This window comes from Hyperolius riggenbachi, chromosome 1, assembly GCF_040937935.1.
Source record: "Hyperolius riggenbachi isolate aHypRig1 chromosome 1, aHypRig1.pri, whole genome shotgun sequence".
Classification (NCBI taxonomy): domain Eukaryota; kingdom Metazoa; phylum Chordata; class Amphibia; order Anura; family Hyperoliidae; genus Hyperolius; species Hyperolius riggenbachi.
Window position 1 is genome coordinate 237,259,766 of NC_090646.1, and position 14,731 is coordinate 237,274,496.

Consider the following 14,731-nt stretch of genomic DNA (forward strand, 5'->3'; position numbering starts at 1 on the left):
TTTTTTTAAAAAAGTGACAACACAAATATTTATAAAAAAATAAATAAATAAACATGGGGGGAGCGATCAGACCTCACCAACAGAGAGCTCTGTTGGTGGGGAGAAAAGGGGAGGGGGAATCACTTGTGTGCTGAGTTGTGCGGCCCTGCAGCTTGGCCTTAAAGCTGCAGTGGCCAATTTTGCTAAAAATGGCCTGGTCACTAGGGGGGTTTAGCCCTGCAGTCCTCAAGTGGTTAAAAAGAATGTATGTAAGTGTAATTTTACTATTTGGCCACAAGATGTTCTCAGTCACTAGCTTCCTGTGTGTGCTTTTAGTACACGAAACAGGAAGCAATGCATGTGTTTACAAATGACCGCAGGCATCTCATTGATGCCACGATCATTGACACGAGGACCTAGATCAATGAACGGGAACTGCCTTCCCATTCATTGATCTCCAGGCTAATGGGCGGCGGTGAGGACGAGCGTGGGAGCAGGAGCGGCAGCAGTTTTTTTTTTTTCATGGACGCAGCTCCTCCTAAGATGCATAGGTAGACGTAGGAGCTACGTCCTAAAGGCTAAAGTAGTTAAAGGAGGGGAAGTTTGGCATCAGGCAGGGGCTAATTTTGGCGAGGGTGGTTTGGGTGAGGAATCACAAAGGCTTGATGTCAGAGGGGGTAGGGTAGAATATGGTTGGATGTTGGGAGGGGTTAACTCTGGAGGAGGTTAGGTCTAGGGATCAGGAAAGATTTAAAGCGAACATGTAACTTGAAATGATATAAGTTGGATACTTAAGTAAAGGAAAGCCTCTAGATAGTCCAGAGCAGCCCTTCTCAACCTTTTTACCTTGGAGGAACCCTGTAAATAACTTTTGGATCTCAAGGAACCCCTGCAAACAATTTTTGGGTCTCGAGGAACCCCTACATTTATTTTTCAGGAGGCATGGTCTTTAAATAGGTTAGGCTGCTAATTACACTATCTCCTATTACACTGCCACTCATTATACTGTCTCCTGACCCCCCAATTTAGTGCTTCTTGTTACAGTACCACCTATTATAATGTGCTCTATTATACTTCCCCCGCGATGGGGTAAAATGCCAAGGAACCCCTGCAGAGTCCTCAAGGAACCCTGGGGTTCCAGGGAACCCTGGTTGAGAAAGCCTGGTCCAGAGGCTTCCCGATCCATGCAGGAGCTCACTGTTGTCAGGCACAGTCTCTCTGAACATATCTGAGCTTCTTATAGCCACACTTCCTTTCCATGTACAAGGCACCCATCTGAACCAGCCCTTAGGCTGCTCCATCAGAATTTAAAACACTGCAACTATGCGGGGCTCTTGCCCAGAGCAACCAATGAGGGTAATTTAGGTATTAAATTACACGACTGGTCTGGTTGCTCTAGATCCTAGGTTCTCAACATGCGGTACGCGTACCCCAGGGGGTACATCTGATGAGTCCAGGGGGTACTCGGGCTTGATATACTTGACCAAGAATAACAAATTTAGAGATTTAGAAAAGTATAAATCTTATTTAAACAACATCAAATTAGTATTTTAGCTAATTAAAAGCAATAATAAATGCTTGCACATTGTTTAGAACCAATTATCATGTACTACGATTAAATATATATTTGTCAAGGGGTACTTGTGATCATGTTTACTATGCTAGGGGGTACTCGATGAGTACAGGGTTTTAAAAGGGGTACACACTTATAAAATGTTGAGAAACACCGCTCTAGATCAATGCCCCCGGTTTATACTGTATTTTTATCATCCTCAAAATGATTCTCCTGTATGATGTATGTGAAAGCGTCAGGAACCCTATTCCCAAGCGAATAATGCATGTTGAATTGTTTAATATGCAAAATATAGTGAAGTGGTATGCCAGTAATGAGTTTACTAATCAAGTTCTGGTTCATTTTCAGTGTGTGCTGTACTTGTGGGCCTTGAAAATTCTATATCCCAAAACTCTGTTTTTACTCCGTGGGAATCATGAATGTAGACATCTAACAGAGTATTTTACCTTCAAACAAGAATGTAAGTATACCTTCTTATTTCAGCTTAGTTAGTGTTCTACAGGAACTAAGTTATAGATAGAAATACGCCATTGGCAAACCTTTAGGAAAGGAGACTATCTGTCATTTAGCTTCTAGCTACAGTGTGTGCCCCATTTTGGTATTTACAGCACATATTTCATCTTCAGACTAATAGACTTTGTGGTTTGAGTAATAGTTTTACGACGCCATTCTTTACCACATTATACCTGTCAAACACATGCCTCAACTTCCCTACATGCTGCTAGCTATACAAGGGTCATGAACTGTGTGTTTCCTTGAGGGAAAAAAATGACTTAAAGCAAATCTGAAGCTAAAATAAACTTATTAGATAATGAATTGTATATGTAGTACGGATAATAAATAGAACATTAGTAGCAAAGAAAAGTCTGTTTTATTTTGTTTTTTTCAGTTATATGGCTTTATTTATAACATTACATCAGTTAGTTAATAACCCATTTGAACTTTCCTACAGTAAAACCTTATCTCAAGCTGTATCTCACTGTTTCCTGGCTTTTTAAGCTCTTCAGAAAATGGGGCGGAGTTTGACCAAGTTAGTCGACTAGCTCAGAGAAGCTCTTTTGCATAGATAACTCAAGTTTAACTGTTCCTGTACTGGAAAATAATACGAGACTCTCTTTGCTGCTTCCAGTTATTATCCACACTAAATATACAGTTCATCATCTCATAAGTTTGTTTTCGCTTCAGATATGCATTAACCACTTCCCATTTGAGAACGTAGATACCAGGGGCCTGATTCACAAAGCCTTGCAAACACTTTGCACGCCTGTGAAAAGCCCTTTATCACACCTAAACTTAGTTTAGGCATGATCTGAAGCAACTCACGCGAAGCTCCCGCATGCAAAACTTTGGCAATCCACGCAGGCACCCGCGCGCAGAGCCCATTAAGCCCTATGGGACTTTGCGCGAGGGAGCTTCGCGTGAGTTGCTTCAGGAGCGATCAGCAGCACAAAGCGGTGATAACTCTGCTAGTGCAAAGGTTATCACGCCTAAACTCTTTTAGGCGTGATAACTGAGTTATCACCGCTTTGTGAATCAGGCCCTATGTCCTGTATTGTCCCCTGCAGCGCTTTTGTACGTAGAATCTACATACTGCCCTATAAACAGCTGACTGGCAATCGTGGGCACAAATTCAACTCTGATTACTTCCTGTGAACATGTGATTCACGGGAACTAGTCAATTTGCCTGTAATGCTGAATGACTGCTGCTGAAGCCAATAGCAGCATTCATTCAATGGAACCTTTATACATATTTGCATTGTTTCAGATCAAGTTTTCCTTGACCTCAGATCTGTGACCATGTCAGATTCGAGGAAAAAGGACCTTCATCTGTGCAATTACTGTAATAACAAAGTGATTGTTACTGTTGTTAAACAGGTTAACCCCTATCTATCCTATGAACCCCTTGTGTCACTTGCACCTGGGTTTACTAAGCCTTGCCTAGCTTCTGTAAGCCCTTACAAGCCTTGATCTGCTCCTCTCACCCTCCCACCCCCCTTACTACTGCCACTCTTTAACCCCTACCCAGCCGATTAACCCCTTGTCACTTGTACACAGCCTTCCTATGTAATAAATAAATAATTAAAAAAAAACACCCTTATCTATTGTTCCCATGTGTCATTCCTATTTATCTCTTGTTGTATTGCGGTCAGATCAGTCCCTTCTAGTGATAGTTATACAAATACTGATCATGATAAAAAAAAAGTCAAAAAAGCTGTATTCAGCAGAGGAGGCCTGTGCCATGCTGCAGTGAGGAGAGATCTGGCAGCGTATAGCTGCCCTGCAAAGGCCCTGAAACACTGTTAACAGCTATTTCAGCACCGAGGCTGCAGTGCCTTCAGCAAAACAACCCAGAGTTGGCGATGGGATGCCATTTCATGTCACTGCACCCATCATTAACAATGCCACGGAAGTGGTGGTAGCCAGGTTGCTCAGAGGTCTGGCAGCGGCAGGCAAGGGTACCTGGGAAACAGGCAGGCCCATATGAAATCGGTCATCCCCCAGTGGTCACTTTTAAACATGGAAGAACCCCCTTCCTTTACTGCAGCTAGTGGATACAGGTGCACATGGTGCCAATGGATTATTTCTAGCTTTTTCTTCCAGAAACATTATTGGAGTTTATTTTAAGCAGACCAACCTCAATGCCATACAGTTTTCAACTGCCAATCCCCAGTCATTTTATACTACAAAATGAATGCCAACAAATGTACTGGAGCTAAAGGTTTTCCTGGGGCTAACCTTCAACATGGGCCCAGAGTTACAAATGTACTGGAGTAAGAATCCTATTCACCACAGCCCTCTATTCGGCAAGCATGACCAATATAAGGTACAAAATGCTCATGAAATGTTTGCACTTTAATTCACAAAATCTAAGTACAGACAGACCAGCCTGATATCCCACATCAACAAGAAATTAAGTAAAGAAGTGTATGTGCCTACCTGTGAACTTGGAGTTGAGGAACCCCTTATGCCCTTCCATGGCAGACTGGGATTTAATCAATATGTCCCCAGCAAGCACACATAGTGCAGCTTTATGAACGATGCGAAAGTGGCTCAGAATACTCACGTGTTTCACATTTATGAGGGTAAGGAACGCCTACTACAACCTGAGGAGTGTCCAGAATGCATTGGCCCTAATGGGAGAATGGTGGCTCTGAGTTCCTTGCTGAATCAAGGGTACCACGAGATTTCCCTTTTGAGGCCCACTCCTTCTTGTGACTGTCACCCAATGAGGTTTGGTTTGATCCAATGGGCGACATTGCTGGGCCAAATGTACAGACGCGTAGACAGCTTTACAGAGGATGACGCATTCTGTTGCTATGCAGGGAGCCGAAGGACCAACAGAGTGGCGAGAAGAAAGGTATCGGTCATCTCTTGTGCAAGTTGATCCATCTGGCAGATCACTTGCTGATCAGGGGTCACTGTACAACCAATGAATAACAGATGAGGTAGTTTTTGGCCGCCTCAGCCAACTTTAATCCAACATGTGTACAGGGCTTTGGATTTGAAGGAGGGGGAAGTAAGAGTTTTTTAAGATCATTTTTAGTGTACAATAATTTAAATTTGAAATAAGAGAGGACACCTTTTATGTGAGCTTTTTGATCAGTTTAATATATTTTTCTCTTTGTTTCAAGGTAAAATAAAGTATTCAGAAAGAGTGTATGATGCCTGCATGGATGCCTTTGACTGCCTTCCTTTGGCTGCTCTGATGAACCAACAGTTCTTATGTGTACATGGTGGCTTATCTCCAGAAATCAACACATTAGACGATATTAGAAAAGTAAGTGCTGATAAAACTAATACCAATGTAACTAATATTGTAATATAAGCAGTGTGTGGAACTAGAAACATTGTGCCTTGTTATCTAGCTGGACCAGCACGGAGTATAATTTACTAAAGCGCGCCGGAGCCCTTACGAAGAAAACGGCCTATGTTAAAAGCCGCATTTAGTGGCATTTGGAGGAAATTAGGCGCATGGCGGTTGCGGTTATCGGGTGCCTCAGGGCACCCAATTTTACCATGTTTGCCGTAAATTGTGGCTTCCACAAAGCCGCGATATGCGGCTATGAAGGTACATTTTGGTGCCCAATTACCTGCAAGAGGGAACATTTTTTTCTGCACAGGCTTGTGGGAAAAAACGGCTTGCAAATACCTATATGGCGGCATTGTATAGCTGATGAGGGGTGCTCAAATTTACCTTCATAGCTGCATTTTGCGGCAGAGGGAGGTTAGGTTTAGGCACCACCGGGGGGGTTAGGGTTAAGCACCCATGGGGGGGCTTAGGGGAGGGTTCTGTGTGAGAGAAGGGTTGGGTTAAGCAGTAGTAAAATATTGGTACATAATCTCGGTATTCTCCTATGGATATTTAGTAGTAAAATATTGCTAATTTCAGCTAAATTCTACTACCGGCAAGCCTGGTGCCCTTTTTTCCGCATGCCTCTTTTTACATGTATGCCTCCTAGGCTCCTGGCAGTTGGTGAACAGAAGTAATCCTGCATCCCTGGCCTGTTATTAAAAATCTCCTCTAGCTTCTGTACACAGCTTAAACACTGCTTTAGGGCCGGTTTGCAATGAATGCACTGTGCCAGCACATTCTTAATGGATCTGCTGCAGCAGTGTGTTGTGCATTGCATCTGATATGTTGTCATTGCATTGTACTGGCAGCAACAAATCTGCTATTGCAGTGCATTCACTGTAAACCGACATGTTGCCTTCAGTAGCGTAGCAATTAGGGATGCACAGAATGCGACTGCACCAGGGCCCCTGAACCAGAGGGTCCCATCAAAGGCCCTCCTTCTGCTGTATTTGCTCTTAATTGGTTCTATGCTGGTTATCATCACCTCTGTATGTGCTTTTAATAGTTGTAATGATTAGCAAACTGTTCTCCTGCTTACACCTTTTTTTGGCAGATTTTTGGTGCTCCACATCAATTGCTTTAGAGGGCCAAATGTAAAACTTGCACTGGGGCACCTGGCTACTTAGCTACGCCATTATTTGTTGTCTGAAAGCTTTTTCGTGCCTCTCTCTCCCTGAAAACTGTAATTGCTTCCTATCCTGTGTGTAACAATATTACCTAGTCAGATTATGTGGATCGCATAGCTGTGATCTGTTCTCTGTTCAGTTGGGTCTCCTTGTAGGTTCACTGGAACCTATGAATCTTTACAACCACAGCAGTACGGGCTGCTGGCACTAACTGGGGACTGCTGAATCTTAGTAGCCTATATATTACAGGAAAGGGGAGGAGGGGGGTTGGAAGGTGTGCAGTGTTCTATGTACTGTACTCTAGGTCACTAAAATGGATAGAGGTACCTCACCTCTTTCGATGATTCACACCAAATTAATAGAACATTTTATTTATAAGTTATCAATAAAAAAAAAAAACTCTTTTATTCATTTGGTGTGAATCCTTGGAAGAGGTGAGATACCTTTATTTTATTTTTAGTGACCTAGAGTACAGTATGTAGAACATGGCACACTGGGCGCTTCACAAAACCCCCATTTTGTTTAGTGTCTTGATACCACTGCTACTCACTCTTGTGAGCATCCATTACCCACAATTGCTGTCCATTTCTGGCGTGTATCAAAAAAAGGCGCCTGGAAAAAAGGGCGCGGGGTATAGCCGAAATTTTAAGTTTTAATGCAAAACCATATTTTTCGTTTGAGGTTGTAAACGAAAATTTAGTGCTAAATAGGTTAAATAAACGGAAATGAAATGGCAAAATACCGTCTATAACAACAAACAAATTATGAAATGAAACGTCAAATATCGTCTATAACAAAAACGATATTTACACTTGTATTAAGCATAGCAATGCAATGGTATATTTTACAGATATTTTACTGCAATTATACCTAACTGTAGGCTCACACAGATCTCTCCCTATCCCTTATCACTAACCCCTAGACCCCCTCTTTGTTTAAATATACATCATTTAATAAATTGTATATATTACATATATTGTGCTGTAACTATACCTAACCTTACTCTCACACAGTCCTCCCTGTACCTATCCCTAACCCTAAGACCCCCCTGGTGGTGCCTAACCCTAAGACCCCCCTGGTGGTGCCTAACCCTAAGACCCCCCAGGTGGTGCCTAACCCTAAGACCCCCCAGGTGGTGCCTAACCCTAAGACCCCCCAGGTGGTGCCTAACCCTAAGACCCCCCAGGTGGTGCCTAACCCTAAGACCCCCCAGGTGGTGCCTAACCCTAAGACCCCCCTGGTGGTGCCTAACCCTAAGACCCCCCCTGGTGGTGCCTAACCCTAAGACCCCCCCTGGTGGTGCCTAACCCTAAGACCCCCCCTGGTGGTGCCTAACCCTAAGACCCCCCCTGGTGGTGCCTAACCCTAAGACCCCCCCTGGTGGTGCCTAACCCTAAGACCCCCCCTGGTGGTGCCTAACCCTAAGACCCCCCCTGGTGGTGCCTAACCCTAAGACCCCCCCTGGTGGTGCCTAACCCTAAGACCCCCCCTGGTGGTGCCTAACCCTAAGACCCCCCCTGGTGGTGCCTAACCCTAAGACCCCCCTGGTGGTGCCTAACCCTAAGACCCCCCCCCTGGTGGTGCCTAACCCTAAGACCCCCCCCCTGGTGGTGCCTAACCCTAAGACCCCCCCCTGGTGGTGCCTAACCCTAAGACCCCCCCCCTGGTGGTGCCTAACCCTAAGACCCCCCCTGGTGGTGCCTAACCCTAAGACCCCCCCTGGTGGTGCCTAACCCTAAGACCCCCCCCCCTGGTGGTGCCTAACCCTAAGACCCCCCCCCCCCCTGGTGGTGCCTAACCCTAAGACCCCCCCCCCTGGTGGTGCCTAACCTTAAGACCCCCCCCTGGTGGTGCCTAACCCTAAGACCCCCCCCTGGTGGTGCCTAACCCTAAGACCCCCCCCTGGTGGTGCCTAACCCTAAGACCCCCCCCTGGTGGTGCCTAACCCTAAGACCCCCCCCCCCCTGGTGGTGCCTAACCCTAAGACCCCCCCCCCCGGTGGTGCCTAACCCTAAGACCCCCCCCCCCGGTGGTGCCTAACCCTAAGACCTCCCCTGGTGGTGCCTAACCCTAAGACCCCCCCTGGTGGTGCCTAACCCTAAGACCCCCCCTGGTGGTGCCTAACCCTAAGACCCCCCCTGGTGGTGCCTAACCCTAAGACCCCCCCTGGTGGTGCCTAACCCTAAGACCCCCCCTGGTGGTGCCTAACCCTAAGACCCCCCCTGGTGGTGCCTATCCCTAAGACCCCCCCTGGTGGTGCCTAACCCTAAGACCCCCCCCCCCCTGGTGGTGCCTAACCCTAAGACCCCCCCCTGGTGGTGCCTAACCCTAAGACCCCCCCCCCTGGTGGTGCCTAACCCTAAGACCCCCCCCTGGTGGTGCCTAACCCTAAGACCCCCCCCTGGTGGTGCCTAACCCTAAGACCCCCCCCTGGTGGTGCCTAACCCTAAGACCCCCCCCTGGTGGTGCCTAACCCTAAGACCCCCCCTGGTGGTGCCTAACCCTAAGACCCCCCCCCCTGGTGGTGCCTAACCCTAAGACCCCCCCCCCTGGTGGTGCCTAACCCTAAGACCCCCCCCTGGTGGTGCCTAACCCTAAGACCCCCCCTGGTGGTGCCTAACCCTAAGACCCCCCCTGGTGGTGCCTAACCCTAGGACCCCCCCCTGGTGGTGCCTAACCCTAGGACCCCCCCTGGTGGTGCCTAACCCTAAGACCCCCCCCTGGTGGTGCCTAACCCTAAGACCCCCCCCCTGGTGGTGCCTAACCCTAAGACCCCCCCCCCCCTGGTGGTGCCTAACCCTAAGACCCCCCCCCCTGGTGGTGCCTAACCCTAAGACCCCCCCCTGGTGGTGCCTAACCCTAAGACCCCCCCTGGTGGTGCCTAACCCTAAGACCCCCCCCCCCTGGTGGTGCCTAACCCTAAGACCCCCCCCTGGTGGTGCCTAACCCTAAGACCCCCCCTGGTGGTGCCTAACCCTAAGACCCCCCCCTGGTGGTGCCTAACCCTAAGACCCCCCCCCGGTGGTGCCTAACCCTAAGACCCCCCCCCCTGGTGGTGCCTAACCCTAAGACCTCCCCTGGTGGTGCCTAACCCTAAGACCCCCCCTGGTGGTGCCTAACCCTAAGACCCCCCCTGGTGGTGCCTAACCCTAAGACCCCCCCTGGTGGTGCCTAACCCTAAGACCCCCCCTGGTGGTGCCTAACCCTAAGACCCCCCCTGGTGGTGCCTAACCCTAAGACCCCCCCTGGTGGTGCCTAACCCTAAGACCCCCCCTGGTGGTGCCTATCCCTAAGACCCCCCCTGGTGGTGCCTAACCCTAAGACCCCCCCCCCCTGGTGGTGCCTAACCCTAAGACCCCCCCCCCCTGGTGGTGCCTAACCCTAAGACCCCCCCCTGGTGGTGCCTAACCCTAAGACCCCCCCCTGGTGGTGCCTAACCCTAAGACCCCCCCCTGGTGGTGCCTAACCCTAAGACCCCCCCTGGTGGTGCCTAACCCTAAGACCCCCCCCCTGGTGGTGCCTAACCCTAAGACCCCCCCCTGGTGGTGCCTAACCCTAAGACCCCCCCTGGTGGTGCCTAACCCTAAGACCCCCCCCCTGGTGGTGCCTAACCCTAAGACCCCCCCCTGGTGGTGCCTAACCCTAAGACCCCCCCCTGGTGGTGCCTAACCCTAAGACCCCCCCTGGTGGTGCCTAACCCTAGGACCCCCCCCTGGTGGTGCCTAACCCTAGGACCCCCCCTGGTGGTGCCTAACCCTAAGACCCCCCCCTGGTGGTGCCTAACCCTAAGACCCCCCCCCCTGGTGGTGCCTAACCCTAAGACCCCCCCCCCTGGTGGTGCCTAACCCTAAGACCCCCCCCCCCTGGTGGTGCCTAACCCTAAGACCCCCCCCTGGTGGTGCCTAACCCTAAGACCCCCCCTGGTGGTGCCTAACCCTAAGACCCCCCCCCTGGTGGTGCCTAACCCTAAGACCCCCCCCTGGTGGTGCCTAACCCTAAGACCCCCCCTGGTGGTGCCTAACCCTAAGACCCCCCCCTGGTGGTGCCTAACCCTAAGACCCCCCCCTGGTGGTGCCTAACCCTAAGACCCCCCCCTGGTGGTGCCTAACCCTAAGACCCCCCCCTGGTGGTGCCTAACCCTAAGACCCCCCCCCTGGTGGTGCCTAACCCTAAGACCCCCCCCTGGTGGTGCCTAACCCTAAGACCCCCCCCTGGTGGTGCCTAACCCTAAGACCCCCCCTGGTGGTGCCTAACCCTAAGACCCCCCCCTGGTGGTGCCTAACCCTAAGACCCCCCCCTGGTGGTGCCTAACCCTAAGACCCCCCCCCTGGTGGTGCCTAACCCTAAGACCCCCCCCCTGGTGGTGCCTAACCCTAAGACCCCCCCCCTGGTGGTGCCTAACCCTAAGACCCCCCCCTGGTGGTGCCTAACCCTAAGACCCCCCCCTGGTGGTGCCTAACCCTAAGACCCCCCCCCTGGTGGTGCCTAACCCTAAGACCCCCCCCTGGTGGTGCCTAACCCTAAGACCCCCCCCTGGTGGTGCCTAACCCTAAGACCCCCCCTGGTGGTGCCTAACCCTAAGACCCCCCCTGGTGGTGCCTAAACCTGACCACCCCCCTGGTGGTGCCTAAACCTAACCACCCCCCTGGTGGTGCCTAAACCTAACCACCCCCCTGGTGGTTCCTAAACCTAACCACCCCCCTGGTGGTGCCTAAACCTAACCACCCCCCTGGTGGTGCCTAAACCTAACCACCCCCCTGGTGGTGCCTAAACCTAACCACCCCCCTGGTGGTGCCTAAACCTAACCACCCCCCTGGTGGTGCCTAAACCTAACCACCCCCCCTGGTGGTGCCTAAACCTAACCACCCCCCCTGGTGGTGCCTAAACCTAACCACCCCCCTGGTGGTGCCTAAACCTAACCATCCCCCCTGGTGGTGCCTAAACCTAACCATCCCCCCTGGTGGTGCCTAAACCTAACCATCCCCCCTGGTGGTGCCTAAACCTAACCATCCCCCCTGGTGGTGCCTAACCCTAACCATCCCCCTGGTGGTGTATATTATACTGTAACTATACCTAACCCTCCCTGTACCTATCCCTAACCCCTAGACCCCCCTGGTAATGCCTAAACCTAACCATCCCCACCGCACAAACACCCTAAACACATATAAACAATAATCTATTTAATCCTTAAAATACTTCACTACAAATAACATGAATAAAATTATGTATATATTTGTAATGGAATAAATAGCCTTAAAATAGACTTAAAATCACATATACATTAATATTATAAATAGAGAAACGTATATATAAATATATACAGTACAATAGATAGCCTTACAATCATGTACGCATTAGAAATCTTAAAATAACAGTAATATTCAAAGCGATATTTTAGTAACTATAATCAACGCATTATAAGTGTAAAAACAAAGTTAATACCAAAAGCAATGTATTTCTAATACAATAAGGTTGAAAACGGTATTTAAGCTTTACACATATGAAAACAAATTTTTAAATGATCAAAGAAGTATAAACGAAAATTTAGTTGTTATACTTTAAGCGAAATTTTAAAACGAAAAAATAAAAACTGCTATAAGCGAAATTTTAAAACGAAAAAATAAGTATAACACAAAGTCAAAACGAACTTGTAAACAATATTTGTTATAAACCTTATTCTGTAAACAAAAACTTTTGTTAACACAATCCCTGTAACCGCTATTTCTCGGGCGCCCTTTTTTCCTGTCGGGCGCCGAATAGCCGATATTTTGCATTGCAGTCTATGGCGGCGCCCTTTTTGTCCACTATCCCTGTGCGCCCTTTTTTACTAGCACTCCATTTCTGACCGCCCAATGATTCTGCACCATTTGGCTTCTGGTTTTCCCTTCATATTGTAGGCACCAGGACTCCTGCTATCTAGATCAGGGCTTTTGAACCCTGTCCTCAAGTACCACCAACAGTGCATGTTTTGTGGAAATCCACAAAGGGAGTTGATCAGCTCTGCTGAGACACTAATTGCCTCACCTGTGACTGTGGTTTTCTGCAAAACATGCACTGTTGGTGGTACTTGAGGACAGGGTTGAAAAGCCCTGGTCTAGATAACCTTAAAAACAGTTAATCAATAATAACCACTTGAGGACCGCCCTCAGCCGATGGGCGGCGGCAAAGTCCGGGCCCAAACGACCGCAATACGCCCATCGGCGGGGGCGGCTGCGTGGGTGGCTATGCGGCGATCGCGTCATTCGTGACGCGATCAGCCGCCGGGGACTGGCTCCGCCCACCGCTCGTAGTAACCCGCCGGCCGTTCGGAAGCGCCGGCGGGTTACTAGCACCCGGATCGCCGCATGGAAATAGTATAATAGGCTTTGTAATGTATACAAAGCCTATTATACTGGCTGCCTCCTGCCCTGGTGGTCCCAGTGTCCGAGGGACCACCAGGGCAGGCTGCAGCCACCCTAGTCTGCACCCAAGCACACTGATTTTTCCCCCCCCCCTGCCCCCTGATTGCCCACAGCACCCCTCAGACCCCCCCCTGCCCACCCCCCAGACCACTGTTTGCACCCAGTCACCCCCCTAATCACCCATCAATCACTCCCTGTCACTATCTGTCAACGCTATTTTTTTTTATCACTGCCCCCTCCTGATCACCCCCCCACCCCTCAGATTCTCCCCAGACCCCCCCCCCCCCCAGACCCCTCCCCCCGTGTACTGTATGCATCTATCCCCCCTGATCACCTGTCAATCACCAGTCAATCACCCCCTGTCTCTGCTACCCATCAATCAGCCCCTAACCTGCCCCTTGCGGGCAATCTGATCACCCACCCACACCAATAGATCGCCCGCAGATCCGACATCAGATCACCTCCCAAATCCATTGTTTACATCTATTCTCTCCTCTAAACACCCACTAATTACCCATCAATCACCTATCAATCACCACCTGTCACTGTTACCCATCACATTAGACCCTAATCTACCCCTTGCGGGCACCCAATCACCCGCCCACACCTCAGAACGTCCTCAGACCCCCCTTTATCAATTCGCCAGTGCAATATTTACATCTGTTATTCCCTGTAATAACCCACTGATCACCTGTCAATCACCTATCAATCACCCCCTGTCACTGCTACCCATCAATCACCCCCTGTCACTGCCACCCATCAATCAGCCCCTAACCTGCCCCTTGCGGGCAATCTGATCACCCACCCACACCAATAGATCGCCCGCAGATCCGACATCAGATCACCTCCCAAATCCATTGTTTACATCTATTCTCTCCTCTAAACACCCACTAATTACCCATCAATCACCTATCAATCACCACCTGTCACTGTTACCCATCACATTAGACCCTAATCTACCCCTTGCGGGCACCCAATCACCCGCCCACACGCTCAGATTGCCCTCAGACCCCCCTTTATCAATTCGCCAGTGCAATATTTACATCTGTTATTCCCTGTAATAACCCACTGATCTCCTGTCAATCACCTATCAATCACCCCCTGTCACTGCCACCCATCAATCACCCCCTGTCACTGCCACCCATCAATCAGCCCCTAACCTGCCCCTTGCGGGCAATCTGATCACCCACCCACACCAATAGATCGCCCGCAGATCCGACATCAGATCACCTCCCAAATCCATTGTTTACATCTATTCTCTCCTCTAAACACCCACTAATTACCCATCAATCACCCCCTATCACCACCTGTCACGGTTACCCATCAGATTAGACCCTAATCTGCCCCTTGTGGGCACCCAATCACCCGCCCACACCTCAGAACGTCCTCAGACCCCAGCCCTGATCACCTCGCTAGTGCATTGCTTGCATCTATTTCCCCCCTCTAATCACACCTTGAGACACCCATCAATCACCTCCTGTCACCCCCTAGCACACCTACCCATCAGATCAGGCCCTAATTTGCCCCGTGTGGGCTCCTGATCACTCGGCCAAACCCTCAGGTCCCCCTCAGACCCCCTTCCGATCACCTCCCTAGTGCATTGATTGCATCTATTTTCCCCTCTAACCGCCCCCTGAGACACCCATCAATCACCTCCTGTCAACCCCTAGCACTCCTATCCATCAGATCAGGCCCAAAACATCCTGTCATCTAAGAGGCCACCCTGCTTATGACCGGTTCCACAAAATTTGCCCCCTCATAGACCACCTGTCATCAAAATTTGCAGATGCTTATACCC

The 14,731-nt window shown here is 49.7% G+C and overlaps 1 protein-coding gene across 4 annotated transcripts in view; it reads left to right on the top strand.

The window, feature by feature from the left end:
• PPP3CA (protein phosphatase 3 catalytic subunit alpha) overlaps window positions 1–14,731 on the top strand; it is a 338,286-nt gene that overhangs the window by 246,135 nt on the left and 77,420 nt on the right. For all 4 annotated transcript variants that reach the window (XM_068231640.1, XM_068231655.1, XM_068231648.1 and 1 more), the window contains exons 4-5: window positions 1,901–2,012; window positions 5,185–5,330. In XM_068231640.1, the coding sequence (XP_068087741.1) occupies window positions 1,901–2,012; window positions 5,185–5,330 (258 nt within the window). The remainder of the gene's footprint in view (window positions 1–1,900; window positions 2,013–5,184; window positions 5,331–14,731) is intronic.